Source organism: Capricornis sumatraensis, chromosome 7, assembly GCF_032405125.1.
Source record: "Capricornis sumatraensis isolate serow.1 chromosome 7, serow.2, whole genome shotgun sequence".
NCBI classification, from domain to species: Eukaryota; Metazoa; Chordata; class Mammalia; order Artiodactyla; family Bovidae; genus Capricornis; species Capricornis sumatraensis.
The window spans coordinates 37,280,652-37,301,121 of NC_091075.1; the positions used below are offsets into that span (position 1 = coordinate 37,280,652).

General features: G+C 35.2%; 1 protein-coding gene across 1 annotated transcript in view; it reads right to left on the reverse strand.

Moving 5' to 3' along the window:
- Nucleotides 1-11,806: 11,806 nt before the first annotated feature.
- MMRN1 (multimerin 1) overlaps nt 11,807-20,470 on the reverse strand; it is an 85,251-nt gene continuing 76,587 nt past the window's right edge. The window contains exons 7-8 of the mRNA XM_068975586.1: nt 13,590-13,736; nt 11,807-12,314 (exon numbers count right to left, since the gene is read on the reverse strand). Coding sequence (XP_068831687.1) covers nt 11,893-12,314; nt 13,590-13,736 — 569 coding nt within the window. The 3' untranslated portion in view covers nt 11,807-11,892. The remainder of the gene's footprint in view (nt 12,315-13,589; nt 13,737-20,470) is intronic.

Here is a 20,470-nt window from a genome sequence, read left to right on the forward strand (position 1 = left end):
CAAAGGAGCCTGGCAGACTACAGTCCAGCGGGGTGCAAAGAATCAGACAGGACTGAGTACACAGCCACACAGCCACTGTGTTTAGTGTTTTACAAGCATTGTCATAATTAATCTCTATAAAAATCTTAATAATACATGGGAACTGTTTTTATGTCTGTTTGCAGATAAAGAAAATGAAGCACAAAAGAGTCCAATGCTCATGACTGAGTTTGAACTTAGTAATTTCTGCCTATAAAATCAGCACCCATAATAGACAGCCTCTCCCATGAAATAGATGTGATCTCTGGGATTGACTGATAACTGATTTCAGGCCTTGTTATCAAAGAAACCTCTGACCATCTTGGGACCTAAATCTGTGCTTCATTCTGGTCAGAAAATTTGATTTAAGGTAAATAAATAATAAAATTAGAAATTTTAGTTAGCAATATGCAAATAGTCAAGGCTTCCCTAGTGGCTCAGTGGTAAAGAATTTGCCTGCAAGGCAAGAGCCACAGAAGATGCAGGTTCAATTCCTGGGTTGGGACGATCCCCTGGAGAAGGAAATGGCAACCCACTCCGGTATTCTTGCCAGGAGAATCCCATGGATAGAGGAGCCTGGCAGGTTATAATCCATGGGGTGGCAAGAGTCAGACATGACTTAGCGACTAAATCACCACCAAGCTGTAGTTAACAAATGATTTTTATAACCTTTTATTCAGAGTTAACATAGTTTCATAGATTTAACTGTTACATAGGCAGATTATGGGGAACATAAGTTATATGAGAGAGATTGTTTTCATAAACTTTAAATATTACACTATTTCACACTCTTGCATTTATAAATTATGTAATATGGCATCATTCTGTATGAAGTAATTTTAGCTTCTTTCTTAGGGAGTGTGAAACATTTGTACACACCTAAAACTTGTGCGTATGGACATTTTACTCATTTATTTTCGAGTTAAGTGTTCAGTACACAAATACTAAATAAATATCTACTATACATGGCCACTGGGTTAGTCCTTGAGGATATTATAAACAAGAAAAACCAATATTAACTCTCTGTAAAATAGCTTTTATAAATATAAATGTAAATGAACATTAAACATTTTTGATTCTGGGATTTTTTAATAGTAGTTATGACTGAATGAAGATACCAAATATGAGAGTTTCTTTGAATGAAAAGCAACACATATAGGGTTTCAGAAATCTTTTTCTGTTTTAAAATCTCATCCACTTGCAAAATAGGTTTGATTATTTAGAGAGGTCTATAAATTACCCTTTATTCAAAATGTCTATAGTTTTAATCATGCTATTTTAGTTCCCATAGATTGTAAATTTGCAATAAAATAACAAGAGGGGAGGTTGTAACAGATGTTCTGTCAGCACAAGTGATTTCATCTGAGATAATCAAGTATTCATCTTGCTTAATCTTCATCAATTGAAACATACAGATTTTCAATAATGTGAGCTCTGTACATTCAAAGGGCTTCTCATACTTAGGAAGAAATTTTTTTTGACTAGGACTTTTTTTTTTAATGGCTAATTAAACCCAAGGGTTGCTTCATCTCCTATTATAAGTCAAATTGTTTTATTTCGTTGTATTTTTTTTAACTTGATTATAAAGGTGGCTATGTACAGACTTTTTTTTTTTTGTAATTCATTCCATACCTTCATTTGCACAAGACAAACATTTCACTTAAATAAGCAAGGTGTTTCTTTGCACAAGATAAATATTTCATTTAAGTAAAATCTATGCTTAAACTAATGGCAATTTGTAAATAATGATGTGAAATAATTTCTTTTAAATATAATACTCAGATGGCAGTTTAATTGGTTTAGATAACTATAGAATCCTGTTGAACAGAATATTAATAGTAACATTTTCAAAAAGAAAATATAATTAGGCCTTTCTCAGGTCTATATGGACTTCCCTGCTGTCTCAGAAAAGAGTCTACTTGCAATGTGGGAAACCCAGGTTCCATCCCTTGGTCAGGAAGGGCCCCTGGAGAAAGGGAACGGCTATCCACTCCAGTATTCTGGCCTGGGAAATTCCATGGACAGAGCAGCCTAGCGGGCTACAGTACACGGGGTTGCAAAAAGTCAGACACGACTGAGTGACTAACACTTTAACTTTTAGGATAATTACTACTTTTCTTTCAGGTCTATATACAATGAAAATAAATTTCACTGAAAATACAGTATTTCCTAGAAAGTGTTTTAGAGTATTCTTGGACTTTACAAAATATGGGGCAAAAAAAAAAAATAGGAAAGAGTTGGAAAATAAAATACTTTTCAGAATGTCTTTCCATTTATTCTGAAAAAAAATTCTCACTTTAATCTGGATGATGTTATGAAATATTTCAGAAGGGAAAATCAGAATTATGTGCCTCTGGTATCTGTTCTGAGATTTTACAAAGAACTTCCTCTCCCAAACTCCACCTCTGTGATTATTTAGTTATATATTTGTTAATCAAATTCTCTTTTTCTAAAAGAGATGCAGGCTGAAATTAATGAAATTTTACTTTAGATGGAAATTTATTTCCTTTTATCTTTTAAGAAAAAAGAGATTTGGGGAGAGAGAAAAATGCATATTATGATAAATTATTTTATGATTAATATTTATACAGAACATACTTTATAGTAAGAGCAATCTGAATTAAATACAGATTCACTTTAAAGCCAATACTCTAATTAAAAAAAAAATTCTGTAGCATTTTCTTTGCTTTTAGAGCTCAGAAACACATAAAAAGTTTAAATATATTTGCCAACTTCCTACACTTATCAGCAGCAATGCCAGTGTAGAAACTTGGCAGTTCGTGGTATTACCAGAAGATAAGCTTAATTTGTTGAAAATGTGACCAATTTACCCATTCATGCCTTTTGTTTTAAAGTGCAGATCTTTAAATGGGACTTCAAATAATATGCTGAATAAACACACTGACAATCGTTTTATACTAGGAAATAGTCTTAGAATTCCACTAAGAGACAATTTGTAGGAATGCTAACTTTTTCTCTCGTTAGACCCATTGCCAAGTTTTAGGAACAAAAAGGAAGAATATGAGAACACTATCGTTCAGAATTTTTGGAATGAGAAAATAATTCCTTTTCCCTTTGCTTCCTATTTTGTGAAGCTGGTATTACATTACTCAGAAAATCAGTTCAGTTCAGTTTAGTTGCTCAGTTGTGTCCCGACTCTTTGCAACACCATGGTCTGCAGCACACCAGGCCTCCCTGTCCATCACCAAATCCTGGAGTCTACTCAAACGCAGGTCCGTTGAGTCAGTGATGCCATCCATCCATCTCATCCTCTGTCCTCCCCTTCTCCTCCCGCCTTCAATCTTTCCCAGCATCAGGGTCTTTTCCAATGAGTCAGTTCTTCACATCAAGTGGCCAAATTATTGGAGTTTCAGCTTCAGCATCAGTCCTTCCAATGAATATTCAGAACTGATTTCCTTTAGGATGGACAGGTTGGATCTCCTTGCTGTCCAAGGGACTCTCAAGAGTCTTTTCCAATACCACAGTTCAAAAGCATCAATTCTTTGGCGCTCAGCTTTCTTTATAGTCCAACTCTGACATCCATACATGACTCAGAAAATAGCACTCCACAAAGTTCAAAGGACAGCGTCAAAATTTTTCAAGACAAAGTTACTGGTTTTCTAAATGGCAGCTGGAGCAAGTAGATACAAATAGGTTGCAGGCTTTCTCTGTGGGTTTTCCCTTTGAAAACAGTGCGTGAAACACTGACCAGCTTAAACTGGTGTTGCCTCCTTATATAGTTGATTAATCAAAGCTTGAATTATTTTACATAGACAGCTCTGGGTGTATACTGGATGGGAACTCATATTTCCAGGATAACCCCAGAACCAAGGATCTTCTTCACTCTACAAACTCAAAGAATAGAAGCATTGCCATCAGATCCTTTTCAGGTCAGTTCAGTTCAGTCGCTTAGTCGTTTCCCAGTCTTTGCAACCCCATGGACGGCAGCACACCCTTTAGGGATGAAGAATTCCTTCAATAAGGAAAATGTGGCTTCCAGCAGCGTGAGTGGCTTATATGTACTGATTTGAGACTAGCCAATCAGCTTCCAAATTTGAAATTCCCCTAACCCCTAACTATTATTTTGAAGTCTGAAGCAGAAGACAGCTTTGGGCCCTGTCTCCTTGCTGGTGGACCTCAAAATAAAATTCTTTTCTTTTTTCAAATATTAGTGCCAAAGTATTTGCGTCTACTTGTGAGGGGCACTAAGCTCTTGCTGGGTAACAATGCCATCTGGGCCCAGAGGTAAGTTGATGAAAATGTACTGTTATCTTACAACTCAGATGGTTTTCAGTCCCCAATGCTACATCACTCTGTGTCTGACCATAGTCTATCTCTCAATACTAATCGATTTGGCTCTTTAGTTATTACTTCTGCTCCCTCTCATCTCTCTCCCCCTCTCAAGGGCACCCTCCTCCTCCTACTCATCTTCCTTTTCCTCATTCTTACTTCTCTTTTGATCTTTCTTCTTTTTTTTGTCTCCATACATTTTCTATCACATAGTTGCCAGAAAGAAGCAAGAGGGAAAGAAAATATTAAGGAGCTTTCTCTCTGTAGCTGGTGTTGTGTTTGATTTTACAGTTTTGGGGAAAAAAATGATGTTACAATTTTTAAACTTTAGTGATATAAGGGCAGTGAGTAGCTTGTGTGATGTGTACTTCAAGAAGAGAACTGCAATTCAAATTCTGTATAATTACTTACTGGTAAGAGAAGTCATTCTTCCTGAGGTAGTAGCTATTTTGCCTTCTTGAAAATAGTCTCCTCACAAGGTCACTTGCCAAGATCATTTTTCCATTGGCGTGAAGAATACAGTTGTTGGCACAACTGCATCAGTGTGTTAAGTATGTAGCTAGGGCAGGTAAGTAGCTATTTGTTACAGCCCAGAATGAGATTATTTTAAGAAAATTCAATGCTTTCATCACAGGCCTAAAACCTGTGTCTAACAAAGATAACAGCCTTAGCCAAATGTAGATGTCACATATTAATTTTCTAATTAAAAAAATTAGAACTAGTTTTCATATTGGTGATCACAAACGAATATTCAAATTATTTTTGTTCCATCAAGTTAAATAAAATGAATTTTACTAGAAAACTTTCTAAATTAGTAAAATTTAATTAATAAATTTAAGACATTTAGTCCTATTCAGTTCCCAGTATGTTCTGTATATTTACTGATCTCAGTGATCTTCCATTAGTTGCAGTGCCAAGAACTTTATTGATGGGCAAATGGTACCCAATCTCATGGAATTCTAAGATTCTCTACAGGCATCTTTGTTTGCCCATTTTTCAGAATACACTACAAAATCAGTTTTCAGATACCAATACTGCTCCAGTGATATTTAAAATAAATTTCTTAAGTATAAAAGCAGAGGTTCTTTTGTGATACCCAAGAATGCCCTTAGGATATTTTGGTAGTGGTTGTTGATTATGATGATGCTGTTGTTGCTTTGTCGAATATGCCACATGGGATGAATGAAACCAAAAAAAATAATAGAGAAATTCAATAATGGTCTTTGTTCATTGCATGGGATAGAGTTCAGTTTGCTGTTAATATGGAGCTCTGTGAAAAGTTAAAACCCATGAATAACCTATCAGTTTGCTGACCATTTAAAGGAAATAGAATTAGTGTTTATGAAATAGAATCATGATTAAAAAGCTTAATGACAAGCTTCAGAAAGGACAATGAAAGTAACATTAAAAAGACATGTAATCCCCGGAGAGTCTTTTAAATTTCATCTACAGAATAATTTCCACACTATTTAACTGCCTCCTCAGTAGGATTAAAGAGATCTAAACATGTTCGTTAAACAGCAAATCTATTAATGCAATGGTGGGATATGGAATCAGGTGCAGAAGGGGGTTAAAAAAGGGCCTGAGACAGTGGGAGGCATCTCTGTAGAATATTCTTTGTTAAACACAAGGTGACTGTGACAAATAATGAAAATTAGTGCTTATGAGTATATCTAAAAAATTAGGATACTAAAAGCACATGTTCTTGACATACATTGGATGTTTAAATAGCAAGTATGTTTGTCAAAGTTAATATTTTTCCTATCATATTATTCTTCTAGCTATCTCAAATGATTTTTGGAAATGGATAGGTAGTACAAAGGTATTTTTCTACATACGTGTTCTGGTAAATTGTCATCCTTAATTCACAATTTTCATATAGATGAAGAAATAGATATGTGGTCCTCTTTATACAGATCCTGCACAATTAAATGCTTTGGTGATGGTGACAGCAAAGATCAATGAAGGGCAGTAAGTTACCAAAACAATTTTAACACTATCTGCAATTTTAGAAACTCTCTGTCATTGTCTTTTTCCTGGTAAGAAGAATCTAGTCAGTCAGTTTCTTCTCTGCTGGCTAAGTAAGCAAAGTAGAGTAGTTTTTATAAGAATGCCCAACCCTCGGGTTGTGTAATGTAGTATTTTCATTCTTAACTTGAGTGGACTTGATACAGTCGTTGTTCGATTTTAAAAGATAGGGAATTCAAGTATTTTAATCCAAACTTTTGGATATAGATTTAAATACACTGGAAAAAACACTGACTCCTAGATGGTGGTCTTATAGCATTTTAATTGTAATCTTCTTTGGGCTTGCTATAAGTATTTATTTGAATATAATAGGAAATCACTCCTGGGTGTTCTTTGGAAGGAATGATGCTAAAGCTGAAACTCCAGTACTTTGGCCACCTCATGTGAAGAGTTGACTCAACTGGAAAAGACCCTGATGCTGGGAGGGATTGGGGGCAGGAGGAGAAGGGGATGACCGAGGATGAGATGGCTGGATGGCATCACTGACTCGATGGACGTGAGTTTAAGTGAACTCCGGGAGTTGGTGATGGACAGGAAGGCCTGGCCTGCTGCAATTCATGGGGTCACAAAGAGTTGGACATGACTGAGTGACTGAACTGAACTGAACTGAATAGGAAATCATGTTATAAACCAAAATCTGCTATAGACTGATATTTTTAAAATATGCAAATAACATTTTAAAATATTATAAATATTACTACATCTGACCCTTGTTTTCTGGGAAATGTTTTGACCAAAATCTGGGTTTTGATATTTCATGAAGAAACCCATGAATAAAAATAATTAAAAAATCCTAAATTTGGACATTTCCAGAGTTTGGGATTGTTTAATTAGCATGTCAGCCCAGAGAAATGAACACTACGTTATTGTTTTTTTCCCAAGCACAAACCGAATATAGCTGACTGAAGATTCTCACTGATCTCACAGATTATAACACTTCTTGGCTCACTGATGAAGCACTGGGTTTGAAACCACTGGGGCAGCAAACATCTCTGCCTCTAACAGGGAAGATCAACCAGAGTAAATGTGCAATCTAGGAAGAGTGGGCTATCATTTCTGCTCTGAAGTGTCCCACACGTGCTTGCAAAGATAGAGGATAGGCAAACAATTTTGAGAAAGGAGTGTTTCATTGCATTTAAAAATTGCCCTTGAAAGCAAAGATTATTACTCAACTAGTTTCTAATGTGAAAAAATTGACAGTAATAAACTGTAGCAGTTATAAAAAAAAAAGTGCCAAGTTGTCAACCCATTTCCTTCAGACTTGGATGAAAAGTTCATGATAAAAATCTTAAATTTTATATATATAATACAAATAATGCATATATAGAGATAGAAAAGTATTTAGAAGTATTTAGACATATATTAAATGAAAACCTGAATTTACATGTGACCAAATGTATGTGTAATGTAAATATCTATATATAAATAATGTTTATATATAACTGAACTTCTACCAATTAGAAGTTCATTCAATTCAGTGAGTTTATATTTTGAAACAGATGAACAACATTAAAAAAAAAAATCCCTTTAAGAGCATTAATTTGTCAAGTGAAAATCAGTTTGGCTTATTTTTAGCATTTCTTGATGCCCCAATGGAGAGGGAAATGGCAACCCACTCCAGTATTCCCATGAACAGAGGAGCCTGGCGGGCTACAGTCACAAAGAGTCAGCGTGGGGTCACAAAGAGTTGGATACAACTAAGAGACTGAGCACAGGGCCTTAATGATCCTAGCCCATTCTCCAAAATGAGCAGTTTGGTAAGGTAGTAAGAGAGAACAATTTAGGCTCACTTGGCTTTGAATATGAAGTTTCTTTATTCCTGGAGTGAGCCAAAAACAAGTAATGGAAGTTTGTCAGAGCTGTAGAAAATAGAGGGAGGTTGGTTATTCAGTTCAGTTCAGTCTCTCAGTTGTGTCTGACTCTTTGTGACCCTATGGGCTCACAAAGTTGCCATCACCAACTCCTAGAACTTGCTCAACCTCATGTCCATTGAGTCAGTGATGCCATCCAACCGTCTCATCCTCTGTCGTCCCCTTCTCCTCCTGCCTTCAATCTTTCCCAGCATCAGGGGCTTTTCCAATGAGTTAGTTCTTCACATCAGGTGGCCAAAGTATTGGAATTTCAGCTTCAGCATCAGTCCTTCCAATGAATATTCAGGACTGGTTTCCTTCAGGATTGACTAAATTGATTTTCTTGCAGTCCAAGGGATCCTCAAGGAGTCTTCTCCAACACCCCACTTCAAAAGTATCAATTCTTCAATGCTCAGCTTTCTTTATAGTCCAACTCTCACATCCATACATGACTACTGAAAAACCATAGCTTTGACTAGACAGACTTTTGTTGGCAGAATTTGTTATTAAAGATACATTTTCCATTCTTATGGAGCTATTCATGATTTTGGTGAGAGTAAATCTCAGCATGACTCTGAACAATGTACTTCAAATGCAGTATCTGTCTGTACTGATTTACTTGATATTTATTTTTACCTTACTTTATTATATGATTTATCCTGTCTGTCACAAAGTGGCTATTTATTAAATAATTGATGAATGAATGGGTATGAAATTGTCATCACTAATTAGGGTCTGAGTATACTTTGAGAGTTTGCTAGGCAGGAAGGTCTGGTGAGAGAGAATAGCTCTGGAATTCAATCTGAAAAATAATATCCATTAAAGTCTACAGTGTGCATAAGGAAAATCAAGAAAATCCCAGTGTTCTTTTTTAATATATGGAAAAATTTGATCATGACAGTTACAAATATGTTGCTAAGCTGTCCTGAATAATATTGTATGGCTTTTAAAAAGATACACAAAGAAGTTCACAGAGACTTAGTGGCCACAATGCCTTTCGGTAATTGTTGGCAATTTGTCATTTAATTGTGCATTTCTACAAATATGCGTAAAAATATAGGATAAAATTGGTAATTAAAACCCAAACACTAAAGCATTATTAAATGCTAAATGTTCTAAATTATCTAATTACAAAATCAAAAATTAACTTGTGCTTGGCAATGACAAATACTGTCAAATGACTCACTTCCTACTGTTCTTGCTATTACAGAAAAGGCAGTGCATTGAAATCACTGGTATCTGTTGAAAAGTATAATTGGAAAACAAAAATTCTGTTTAATCTAGTATTTGAAGTAATAAACATTTCAGATTGTGATGTTATTTTAGGCATGGACTAAAGAAATTATCAAAATTCTCCGAACACTTTTGAAAATAACACATTTACACATAAGAGGAGAAACCGTCAGTCATTCGGCCTTCGTTTGTCAGCAACTGGCTTCCACTCTTCCTGGTGTACTGAGGCTGGGCTGTGAGGGCACAGCAATTTTGGCTCAACATGACCCATTCTGCTGGGCAATACACACTTCACACTTACCTGCAGGGCTGTCCAAGTTTCATTAGGCTGCAGCTTGAAATCTTTACAGATTGGCTTATAGTATGTGTTGTGTGTTCCTTCCTTTATATTGACTGGCAGTCCTCTGCTGTGTGGATATCTCTGAGTTTGCTTAAATATTCATCTGTTGCCTAACATGTGGGTAAAACCTAGTTTTTGGCTATTACATACAAAGTAACTGTCAACATCTGTATACACCTCTTTGCTTGGACATGTGCATTCAAGTTTTAGAAAATTGGAAAAAAAAATTGTTTCTTCTCTGAGGAAATAATATTTTCACTTTTAAGATTGGCAGCAGTTTTAAACACTGTAAGTTTTGATTAGTATGTCTTTCTTGGGGGCAATGAGTACTCCTTAACATGAGTAAACTGGATAACAATCTTCTCAAGGGCCTTTTGATAGAACTTTTAACAAAGTAGAAATATACGCTTATCTTTTGTTCTGGAAATTCTCACAATTTCCTGAACTACTGTGAAACTTATCCACTTATGTGCCTCTGTTTCTCACCAGTGTAAAGAGAATAATACATGATACATATCTCATAAGGTTAGTACATTATTCATAGGATTATAATAAGCATTAAATAAATTAATTGATGAGGAATGTTTTCCATACCAAAAACTTTTACTTCTTTCTTAGAATGTCTTACAGGAATTTCTTCTTCAGAAATATCTTTTTAAATATATAAGGAATGTATGTTTAAGAGTGTTCACTACAATAATATTGTTATAATGAAGCATTGGAGATAATGCAAATGAACTTCAAAGGGATTGTTAAATCAATTATGGTACATCTGTAGGAGGTAAGATAGAGAAAGGATGCAAGTGGGTGCTAGAGAAGAAGGTTCTAAATCCTACCTTAGTCCTTCCTAGCTGTGGAACTTGGTTAATACCCACCTTTTAAAAATGTTGTAAGGAATCAATGAGATGTTACGTATTAGCTGCATAGAAGAGAACCAGTGCACAGGAAGCATACCATAAATCCATACATCATAATATCACCATGGAATATATGCACGTGTTATAAAAATACAATCAGGTCTGCATGTGTTGCCATAGGATACTCATTATAGAAACGTGTTTTTTATTTTTCCCCTGTATATATTGTATGGGCTTCCTTGGTGGCTCAGTGGTAAAGAATCTGCCTGATGGTTCAGGAGCCCCGGTTCGATCTCTGGGTGAGAAAGATCCGTTGGAGATGGAAGTGGCAACCCTGCTCCAGTATTCTTGCCTGGGAAATCCCATGGATACAGGAGTCTGCTGGGCTGCAGTCCATGAAGTCACGAAGAGTTGAGTGTGACCGAGCACACACATGGTTATTGTATGATGAAAGAAAGATAAAATATCCACTTCTGTGTCTTTAGACTTGGGTGTAAATGTTTGTGTGTTAACTATTTCTTTATTCTCTAATTATAGGAAGGAAAAAATAATCTTTTAGAAAAATTTTATTGATGTATAGTTGGCTTACAATGCTGTGTTAGTTTGTGGTGTATAGCAATTGATTGAGTTACACACATATATATTGTTTTTCATATTCTTTTCCTTTATGGCTTTTCACAGGATATTGAATACAGTTGAGGAAGGAAACAATAGTAAAACATATTTCAAATTTCTAATTCAAGTTTAAAATGTTTCATTACAAGTGAAAATTTCAATATGTAAAATTTTAAGCCAACAGAAAAAACTGAAATCAAAGTTAAAGGAAGACTTCTTGGTCTTTGAGTACTTTGAACTTGTGATTTTAAGAAACATATGTTATATATTTATGTACACAAGGAATCACAAAAGTTAAATGTTTTGTTGAAAAGATTACTGTGACTGGCAATATTGACTGATTGTCCTTTTATAATATTCCTTTATATTGCAGTGCCTTAACATGAAAGAACAAAAATAGGAATGGTTATGCTAAAAACTAATTTTGTTTTCTATGCTACTAAACCTCTTTAGGAGCAAAAATTCCTTCATATATGGGTTGTCTAAAAGATAATTAAATAATTTTGTGAAATAAACAAACTTGGAGCCTTACTTAGATTTTATAAAGAGGTTTGTTTTCATTCATGTTGAAAAACCAAAAGCAGAGCAGATGTGCATGCAAAGATAAATAAAAACCCTGGCTGCTTCTCAGTAAAGGTGACAGTCTGTCTTTCATGCTAATTTATGTACGGTATAATAAGTAACCACTAAATGTAGTGGCAGGGGGGAATTTGGCTGGAATTGTTCCTTTTACAAGGCGCAACCACACTTCCTGCCCATAATTTAATTCTAATAAGGCATCCCCAGTCAAAACCCTATCACAGTGTGTTTCACTGTTTCCATTTTCAGACTCAAATGTAAGCTTGTCTACTCCATCAACCACTAAAAATCCAGAGATATGAGCACTAACTGACTCAATGGTATACTTAAAAACATACACCCCAAGATAGGGGATTCTGAATTTTCCAGTTCTTGGCGTATATGAGGCTCCATAGTTGACATCCAAGTTATTAAATAAGATAGGACCAGGTGTAGTCATTCCGTAAGTATGAGATGCAAAAAATGCCACCATCGGTGCATATCTGTAAGTTCCTTTTGAAAAATCTGTTAGTGGAAAAAAATGGAAAGAGTTGATTTTCATGTTTTGATCTTGTTTATATCTTTATTCTTTATCTCAGTTATTAAAAGGGTTAGTAGAAGTAAAATGGTTACGCATTGGACTTAACAAGGGCATGTGTGTCTGGATGTCTGCCTCTTTTCCTGCCTGAACTACCCAAAATTGCTTAGTCTCTCTGAGACTCAGTTTCTCCACTTAGATCATGGTAGAATGACAGTAACACTCAATATATCATTCACAAAAATGCCTCAAAGATTAATTTGTGTGTCTTTGATCTCTCCAGAGATGAAGGGATTCAAAGCATTTTATGATTATTATGGTATGCCAGAATGTTTTAAAGCCTCTTGCATGAATTAAAGCTGACATGATGTAGAAACAATTTTTTCTGCACGTAGTCAAACAGTTTCTGGAGGCTAAAACGGAAACCCAAAGAAATAATATGCACTATACAGAGGTAGACAAAAGCAATCTTCTATGTAATTAATGCCAAATGTACTTACAAAGGCTGAGATTTAAGAGCAGACTAAAAAATTCACTCTTTATTATGCAGCATATTATTAAGAAAAGCCTGATTTGAAACATATTTTTGCCATCATTTTAAAGAGAATATATATTAAGAACTGCACACATTTTTCTGTGTGAAAATAAAAAATGATACACTCTGGAAGTAAATCTATAGCAACCAATACTTATGTAAGTAAATGGACAAAAAGGCATCTTGCTCTACTCACTACATTTTAGCATAGTCTAACAGCCCTCAGCCAGTCAGAACGGTATCATGACCTTCATAGAAGACACTGCTATACACTTATTAAAGCTTTATTCAAGGGATCAGGTTTGATATGAATCAAAGATGTATTCTTGTTTGAGGAGAAAAAGTTTATATATATATATATATGTATGTATATACACTATGTATACATATATATTATATGGCATATATATAATATATATTTTCTTTTAAGAAAGTATAATTTATATTTTCTTATGCAATATATATTTTAAGATGCACTAAAAAAAACAAGTTGGGGGATTTTTAATAAACTGCTTCTATTAAACCAACATTGAAAATTTCAACTAGTGCATATGAATTAGTTTACCTGACAAAATCATGTATGTTATTCAGTGAATTTCAGACGTAAAAGGAATTAATCCTCAAGTGAGTCCAGATTAAGCAGGTCTAAACATTCATTTGTAAACATTTCAAAAAATATTTTTGTTTAGGACATTGAGCAAATCCAAGGACACAAGCACTTTCTTACCTGGAGCTAAAGCATTTTCTCCTGCCACCTTGACAGTACAGTTGTCACCAGTAAAAGGATGTCGGCAAGCACAGATAAAGCTAGTTCTTGCATTTATACACGTACCCCCATTCTGGCACGGGGATCTACTACAGTATGAATACTCCTCTGTTACTGAAAAAGAATCAAGACAAAAGAGGGTAAAAGTGACCTGTTTTTCTGTTGATGTCAAATTAGAGTTTGCAGCAGAATGGGAAAAACACTGAGTCAGAAATAGGAAAAATGCATTCCCAGACCCAGATCACCCACCAATGCAGTCATGGGATTTCACGAAATATCTGAACTCTCTGAGCTGCTGCTTCTGAAGCCCTTTCCTGCTTCTTGGAAGTGAGAATAATTCTGTGATCCACTGCATTTATTTGTGTTAAATATTAAGATTTTTTTCAACTGTAGAACTAATAGGCTATCTGGACACACAATCACATACAATTGAAACCAGTGCATGATGAGGGTAATATTTCAAATCACAGAAGGAAAACAAAGTCTGTTCAATAAATGGTGCTAAACTAACTGTATTTTCATAAAAATATAAATTCCATGTGCATAAAAATACTAAATGTGAAAAATGATTACATTATAATCAAATAAACAGAATATCTTTGTTGAGCTTTAAAATTTTAGAAAGCTCTTTCAACACAAAATAAGAGAAAAATCCTGATGTTTGACCACCTAGACTCAAAACTCATTTGCAATGAAAGCCACACATTATGAAATTTCAAAGTGCTAGGTGAAGAGAAAAATTTTTTCTACAGACACAACAATCTAATGACTAATATCTATAATAAATAAAAAGTTCTGACTAATCCCCACAAAAAACAGTGTAACCCTGTAAAAATTGTGGCAAATGAGCAAGTAATACGAGCTGGGAAGTCAGTGAACAACTATAGTTTAAAACTTATTCAACCTCATTACTAATTAAGGAATAACAAATTACCATCAACAACGTTTTATATCAGGTGGCAACATTTAAAAACAAAACAGTCATGCAGAAAAATAAGCATTCTCATATAATGTTGGTTAGACTGTATATTGTTGGAACCTTTGAATAGGACAATTTGACAGAATTAAAAATGTTCGTTTGCTTTGAGCAAGAAATTTCTCCCAGCAGAATATATATTCCAGACACACTTGCACAAAGATAATGTTCAAGAAATTTCTTCATGATATCATTTGCACTAGTGAAGACTAATAGGACCCCTAAATGACCACTGATGAAGGGACTTGTTAAATGAATTATAGTATCTTTTCAGCAGAGCTTCCCTGTATCTCAGACAGTAAAGAATCTGCATGCAATGGAGGAGATCTGGGTTCTATCTATGGGTCGGAAAGATTCCCTGAAGAAGGGAATGGCAGCCCACTCCGGTATTCTTGCCTGGAGAATCCCGTGGACAGAGGAGCCTGGTTGAGCTACAGTCCGTAAGTCACAAAGAGTCAGACAGGACTAAGAGACTAACACCATTACTACCACTCTCTTTTCAGCAAGGAATATTCAGTTCAGTTCAGTCGCTCAGTCGAGTCCGACTCTTTGCGACCCCATGAATCGCAGCCCGCCAGGCCTCCCTGTCCATCACCATCTCCCGGAGTTCACTCAGACTCACGTCCATCGAGTCAGTGATGCCATCCAGCCATCTCCCTCGGTCGTCCCCTTCTCCTGCCCCCAATCCCTCCCAGCATCAGAGTCTTTTCCAATGAGTCAACTCTTCTCATGAGGTGGCCAAAGTACTGGAGCTTCAGCTTTAGCATCATTCCTTCCAAAGAAATGCCAGGGCTGATCTCCTTCAGAATGGACTGGCTGGATCTCCTTGCAGTCCAAGGGACTCTCAAGAGTCTTCTCCAACACCACAGTTCAAAAGCATCAATTCTTCGGCGCTCAGCCTTCTTCACAGTCCAACTCTCACATCTATACATGACCACAGGAAAAACCATAGCCTTGACTAGACGGACCTTAGTCGGAATATTAGACAGCAGAAAAAGAGTGGGATAAATCCCCAACATACTCAATTTGCTGAAGACAGTGTTTCAGTTCACTTATTAGATATAGAATAATTTCAGTTATTTAGAAAGCCTCAATTTATAAATATGGTCATAAACAATAAATATGGTTATAAACATAATACATAATGTGGAAAGAAAAGGTTGGAAGAATACATTACTGGATACAGTTACCACTATGGCTCCACCTTGTGGAAATAGTGTAAACTGTTTACAATTCATTCACTTCAAAACATGGTCATTGATGATTTTAAAATTTAAGGTTATTTGCTTTAACATCTATCTCGAGTGAGATCTATAAATATTTTAAATACATTATACTTCATATTTAAATAATTCAAATTCACATAAAATGTGACCAAACTGTATGCCTGTGTAATTAGAATGAAAAAAAATTTTTTAAGTCCGGTTGATTTACAGTGTTATGTTATTAGTTTCAGGTGTACAGCATAATGATTCAATATTTTAATAAACTATACTCCATTTAAAGTTATGATAAGATATTGGCTATATTCTCATTTTGGAAAAATATTTAATGGATACTTGTTAAGTACAGAACCTTGTAACAAACAACTAAAGATGGGTTGGCACTGATTTGTCAGTTGAAGCTATTTCTATTTCATTATACAGTCAGCTACAAATCTACTTTTGTATATCATCTGATTTGTATTTTTTTTACTTTATTACTAAAATATTTTTTAAATGGTTAGATACCTTTATAAGTTCCTGTACATATTTGTGTTCAATGGGCAATTTGTCCTTGAATTAATAAAAATCAGACTCTAAATAAAACATCATTTTCTTTTTTTTTTAGATCTTTCCTGTCCATAGAATTACATATATTCTCTTAATTGTTTGATGCTCTGAAGCTCCTGTTGAATTTATCAGGCCTGTGTGCGTGCTTAGTCACTCAATCGTGTCCAGCTATTTGTGACCCCAGGATTGTGGCCCACCAGGCTCCTCTGTCCATGGGATTTCCCAGGCAAGAAGACTGGAATGGGATGCCATTTCCTTCTCCAGGGGACCTTCCCCACCCAGAGATCGAATTCATGTCTCCTGTGTCTTCTGCGTTGCAGGTGAATTCTTTACCCACTGAGTCATCATATGATTGCACATTTGTGCCTACTTTCAATTAGAGTGTGAGCTTTTGTGAGGACAGGGCTCAGGGTTCCCACTTCTTAAACTTTGTGTCACTACTGACCAGCACAGTGCTTGACATATAGAAGTACTGAACTGTCTTTTTAAAGACGAATAAACAAAGCGATGGAAGTTTGAGTAGATGATCTCACCCTTTATCTAATACTCTATTTCTTTCACTTTTTCTCAAAGATCAGGTAGAGTTTGATCCTATGATGTCATTGGCATGTTTTTCTAGAGACATGGAATTATTTCAAGCAAACTTTCCACAACTTCTATCTTGGGTAGAACTTCAAACTCCTTCTAGTCCATTTATTTTCTTTGATGAAGAGCAGTACAATTAAGTTTGGCCAACTCAATAGTCTCTCATTTTGTGCAAATAATGTGACTAATCTGTTAATATTCATTTCCCTGCTCTGAACAGAACTAAAATTCCTTTACCACTGTATTGGAATGTTTCACAAGTCTCAATTTGTTCTGATCTTTGCTTTCTGAACCCTGATATGTGCTCAAATTATACTTCCGTATTAATCCTACTTCCACATTTTATAAAGACTCTTGTTAAATTTGAACTGCTTGAAGAACTCCTTACATTTTCAAAGCCCTCCGTCTTTGCCAATATTTACCATTCTTTATTTTAATTGCTTGTTTAATGTCTGAACTCCATGAGAAGAGAGGTTGTGTTTAATTTACCCCTCTATCCACTTAATTTTTCTCAGTGCTCATTCAGCACTTATTCAATAGGCATTTGATGAATAATGAAGGGACACTTCATACTGATGTCTTCTACTTCTGTTTTTGTTTATAGTACACCTAGCACCATACATGTTTTATATAATATTTTTATTTATTACTTATTTAAATTATTTTTATTTTTAATGCCTAGTTCTAGATTAGCATCAGGATTTTATTTTTTTATTTCATCATTTACACAGTAACATTGTGCAGGACCAATAACTCTGATCCCTGCTGAGGTCAGAATGGAGTTTCTAACAGACTTGTGAGAGGACCTCTCAGTGCCTCTGGGCAACTTTTGTCATACACAGAGGGAAGCACTATATGAATCCACCAGTATATGCTCTAGAGACTTTGTCTACACAACATTATAACTTTTCTTTATCTTTCATCCTGATGCCAATGCTAACATGTTTTCACCCTCATACTAATGTATATATTAATTTCAGTGCTATTCTGTTTCATCATTTATCAAAACCATATCTATCAAATAAGTCGTATCCTTTCATTGCTCTAAAAACACCTCATCTGTCCCTTTCCAACAACTTCTAGAAATGTGAGCAGTTGTTTATATTACTTTTTCAGATTCATTGCCTGTTCATTAGTTATGAACAGGCACTCATACTCTGTTCATTAGTTAGAGATGGATGGAAACATTGTTTTCAACCATCTTTACTACTTTTCCTTCAATTATTAGTTTTTATTCTGTTCTTTTAAATTCACATCTGTGGTTATTGATCTTGTTTGTGGGATCATTTTCTCAACACTTCAAATATAATTTAAAGCTCTTTTAATCATATCAGCAATCTTTACCAAATAGATTAGCCCTGTCTCACATGATTTACTCTAACACTTGTCATTTATATTTATCCTAAGTCACCATTCAGAAAACAAAATATTTTTTACTCAACATTATCATCTGTTTTTGCCTTTTTCTTTAGAGTTATAATCTTCAATCAAAAGAATATTAAAAATGGCAAAGTTGCTGAAATATGTTCAACAATGTTAGTCATTAAGAAAATGCAAAATAATATCACAATTAAATACAATAATAATCTATTAAAATAGTAAAATAAACAATATTGGCAATGCCAAGTGCTGACAAGATCATGGAGCAATTAGGATTCTCATACATTTCTAATGGAAATGGCGAGTGGTTGACCAGTTCTTACAAAGTTAAAACTATATTTATTTTATAACTAAGTTATGCTACTGCTGCATAACTCAGGAGAAATGAAAACTATGTATGCACAAAAACCTGTATGTATGAATGTAAACCTGAATATTTACAGCAGCTTTATTCATAATCACCTCAAACTGTAAACAGCCAAAACATCCTTCAATTGCTAAACGGGTAAACAGACTGTAAGTCCATCCATACAATGGACCACTATTCGGTGATAAAAAGGAACACATGCAACAAAGGATCTCAAATTTACCAGGTGAAAGAAGCCAGGCTCAAAAGCCTACACGGCATGAAAGATAAAGAAAAGTTATAATGTTGTGGTGGACATAGTATCTAGAACAGATACTGGTGGATTTGTATAATGTTTTACATGATTTAATGTAAAAGATACTCTGCAAAAGATAAAAAGGTAAGGGGAGAAAACATATCACTGTTGACAGTGACTGGGAGTAGAGGTAGATTTGATTAAAAAGGTACATAAGAGAACTTGAGGGTGTGATGGAACTGTTCTCCATCTTGACTTTTGCGGTGATTACATGACTACCCATCTGTCAGAATTCACAGACTGCATGTCAAAAATAGTGAATTAAAGAAAAAAAAACACAAGTGAATTTAACTCCATGTAAATTATATCAACAATAAACAGACATCTCTCCAACGTTTTTATTTCTATTATTTTGTTTGCACAGGTCCTCCTTCTACATCATTATGTCTTTTTAAAAAATCTTTTCTTTTTTCTTAAAGACTTTGATTCAGAGGCTCATGTACTTGCCTGGTTCTGATTGCTCCTTTTTCTCTCTCCCATGGTTCTATCTTCAGTTCTCTACTTTTTCTCTAGCTACCTAATTTACTTCTGTGCCCTCAACTATCATCTCAGTGCAATAATTTCCAATTTGTATCTACAAACCCTTTTCTGGTTCCAGACCTACATTACTCATTGACTTTTGGACATTTCCATAGGGATAGAGGTGGCTTAGTGGTAAAGAATCCACCTACCAATGCAGGTGATCTTCCCAACCCATTTGGGAAGATCCCTTGGAGGAGGGTGTGGCAACCAACTCCAGTATTCTTTCCTGGAAAATTTCATGGACAGAAGAGCCTAGCAAGGGGCAGTCCATGGGGTCACAAAGAATCAGACATGACTGAGCGATTGGGCATGCAGAAGCTCACACACACACACAACGACAGAGAGCTTTAAACTAATGTATCACAGACTAAACTTCTCTTCCCCTGTGCATCTGTGCTTCCTTCTCAACCTTTCTCTTTCCATTAATGGAATGACTGACTTCTTATCACTGATGCTTTATTTAAATGTTGGTGTTATTTTTATTCTAAGTTTTTGTGTTTTCAATTGGCTATTTTCTGTTAAATATATATTCACATTTAACTAATGGTCCCAGTTTTCATTTTGTTCCTTTCTCTATCACCTATTGAGGTCTTAATATATTCCAGTCAGGATAGTTGTAATTTTGTGACTGATCTGTGGAAGAACTTAGAATAAATCTTAATAATGCAAACACATGATTATGCTATCATCAGTTCAGTTGCTCAGTCATGTCCAACTCTTTGTGACCCCAGGGACTGCAGCATTTCAGACTTCCCTGTCAATCGCTAACTCCTGAAGCTTGCTCAAACATCAATTGAGCTGGTGATGCCATTCAACTATCTCATCCTCTGTCATCCCCTTTTCCCCCTACCTTCAATCTTTCCCACCATTAGAGTCTTTTCCAATTAAAAGGGTCTTTTCCACCTGTTCTTTGCATCAGGTGGCCAAAGTATTGGAGTTTCACCT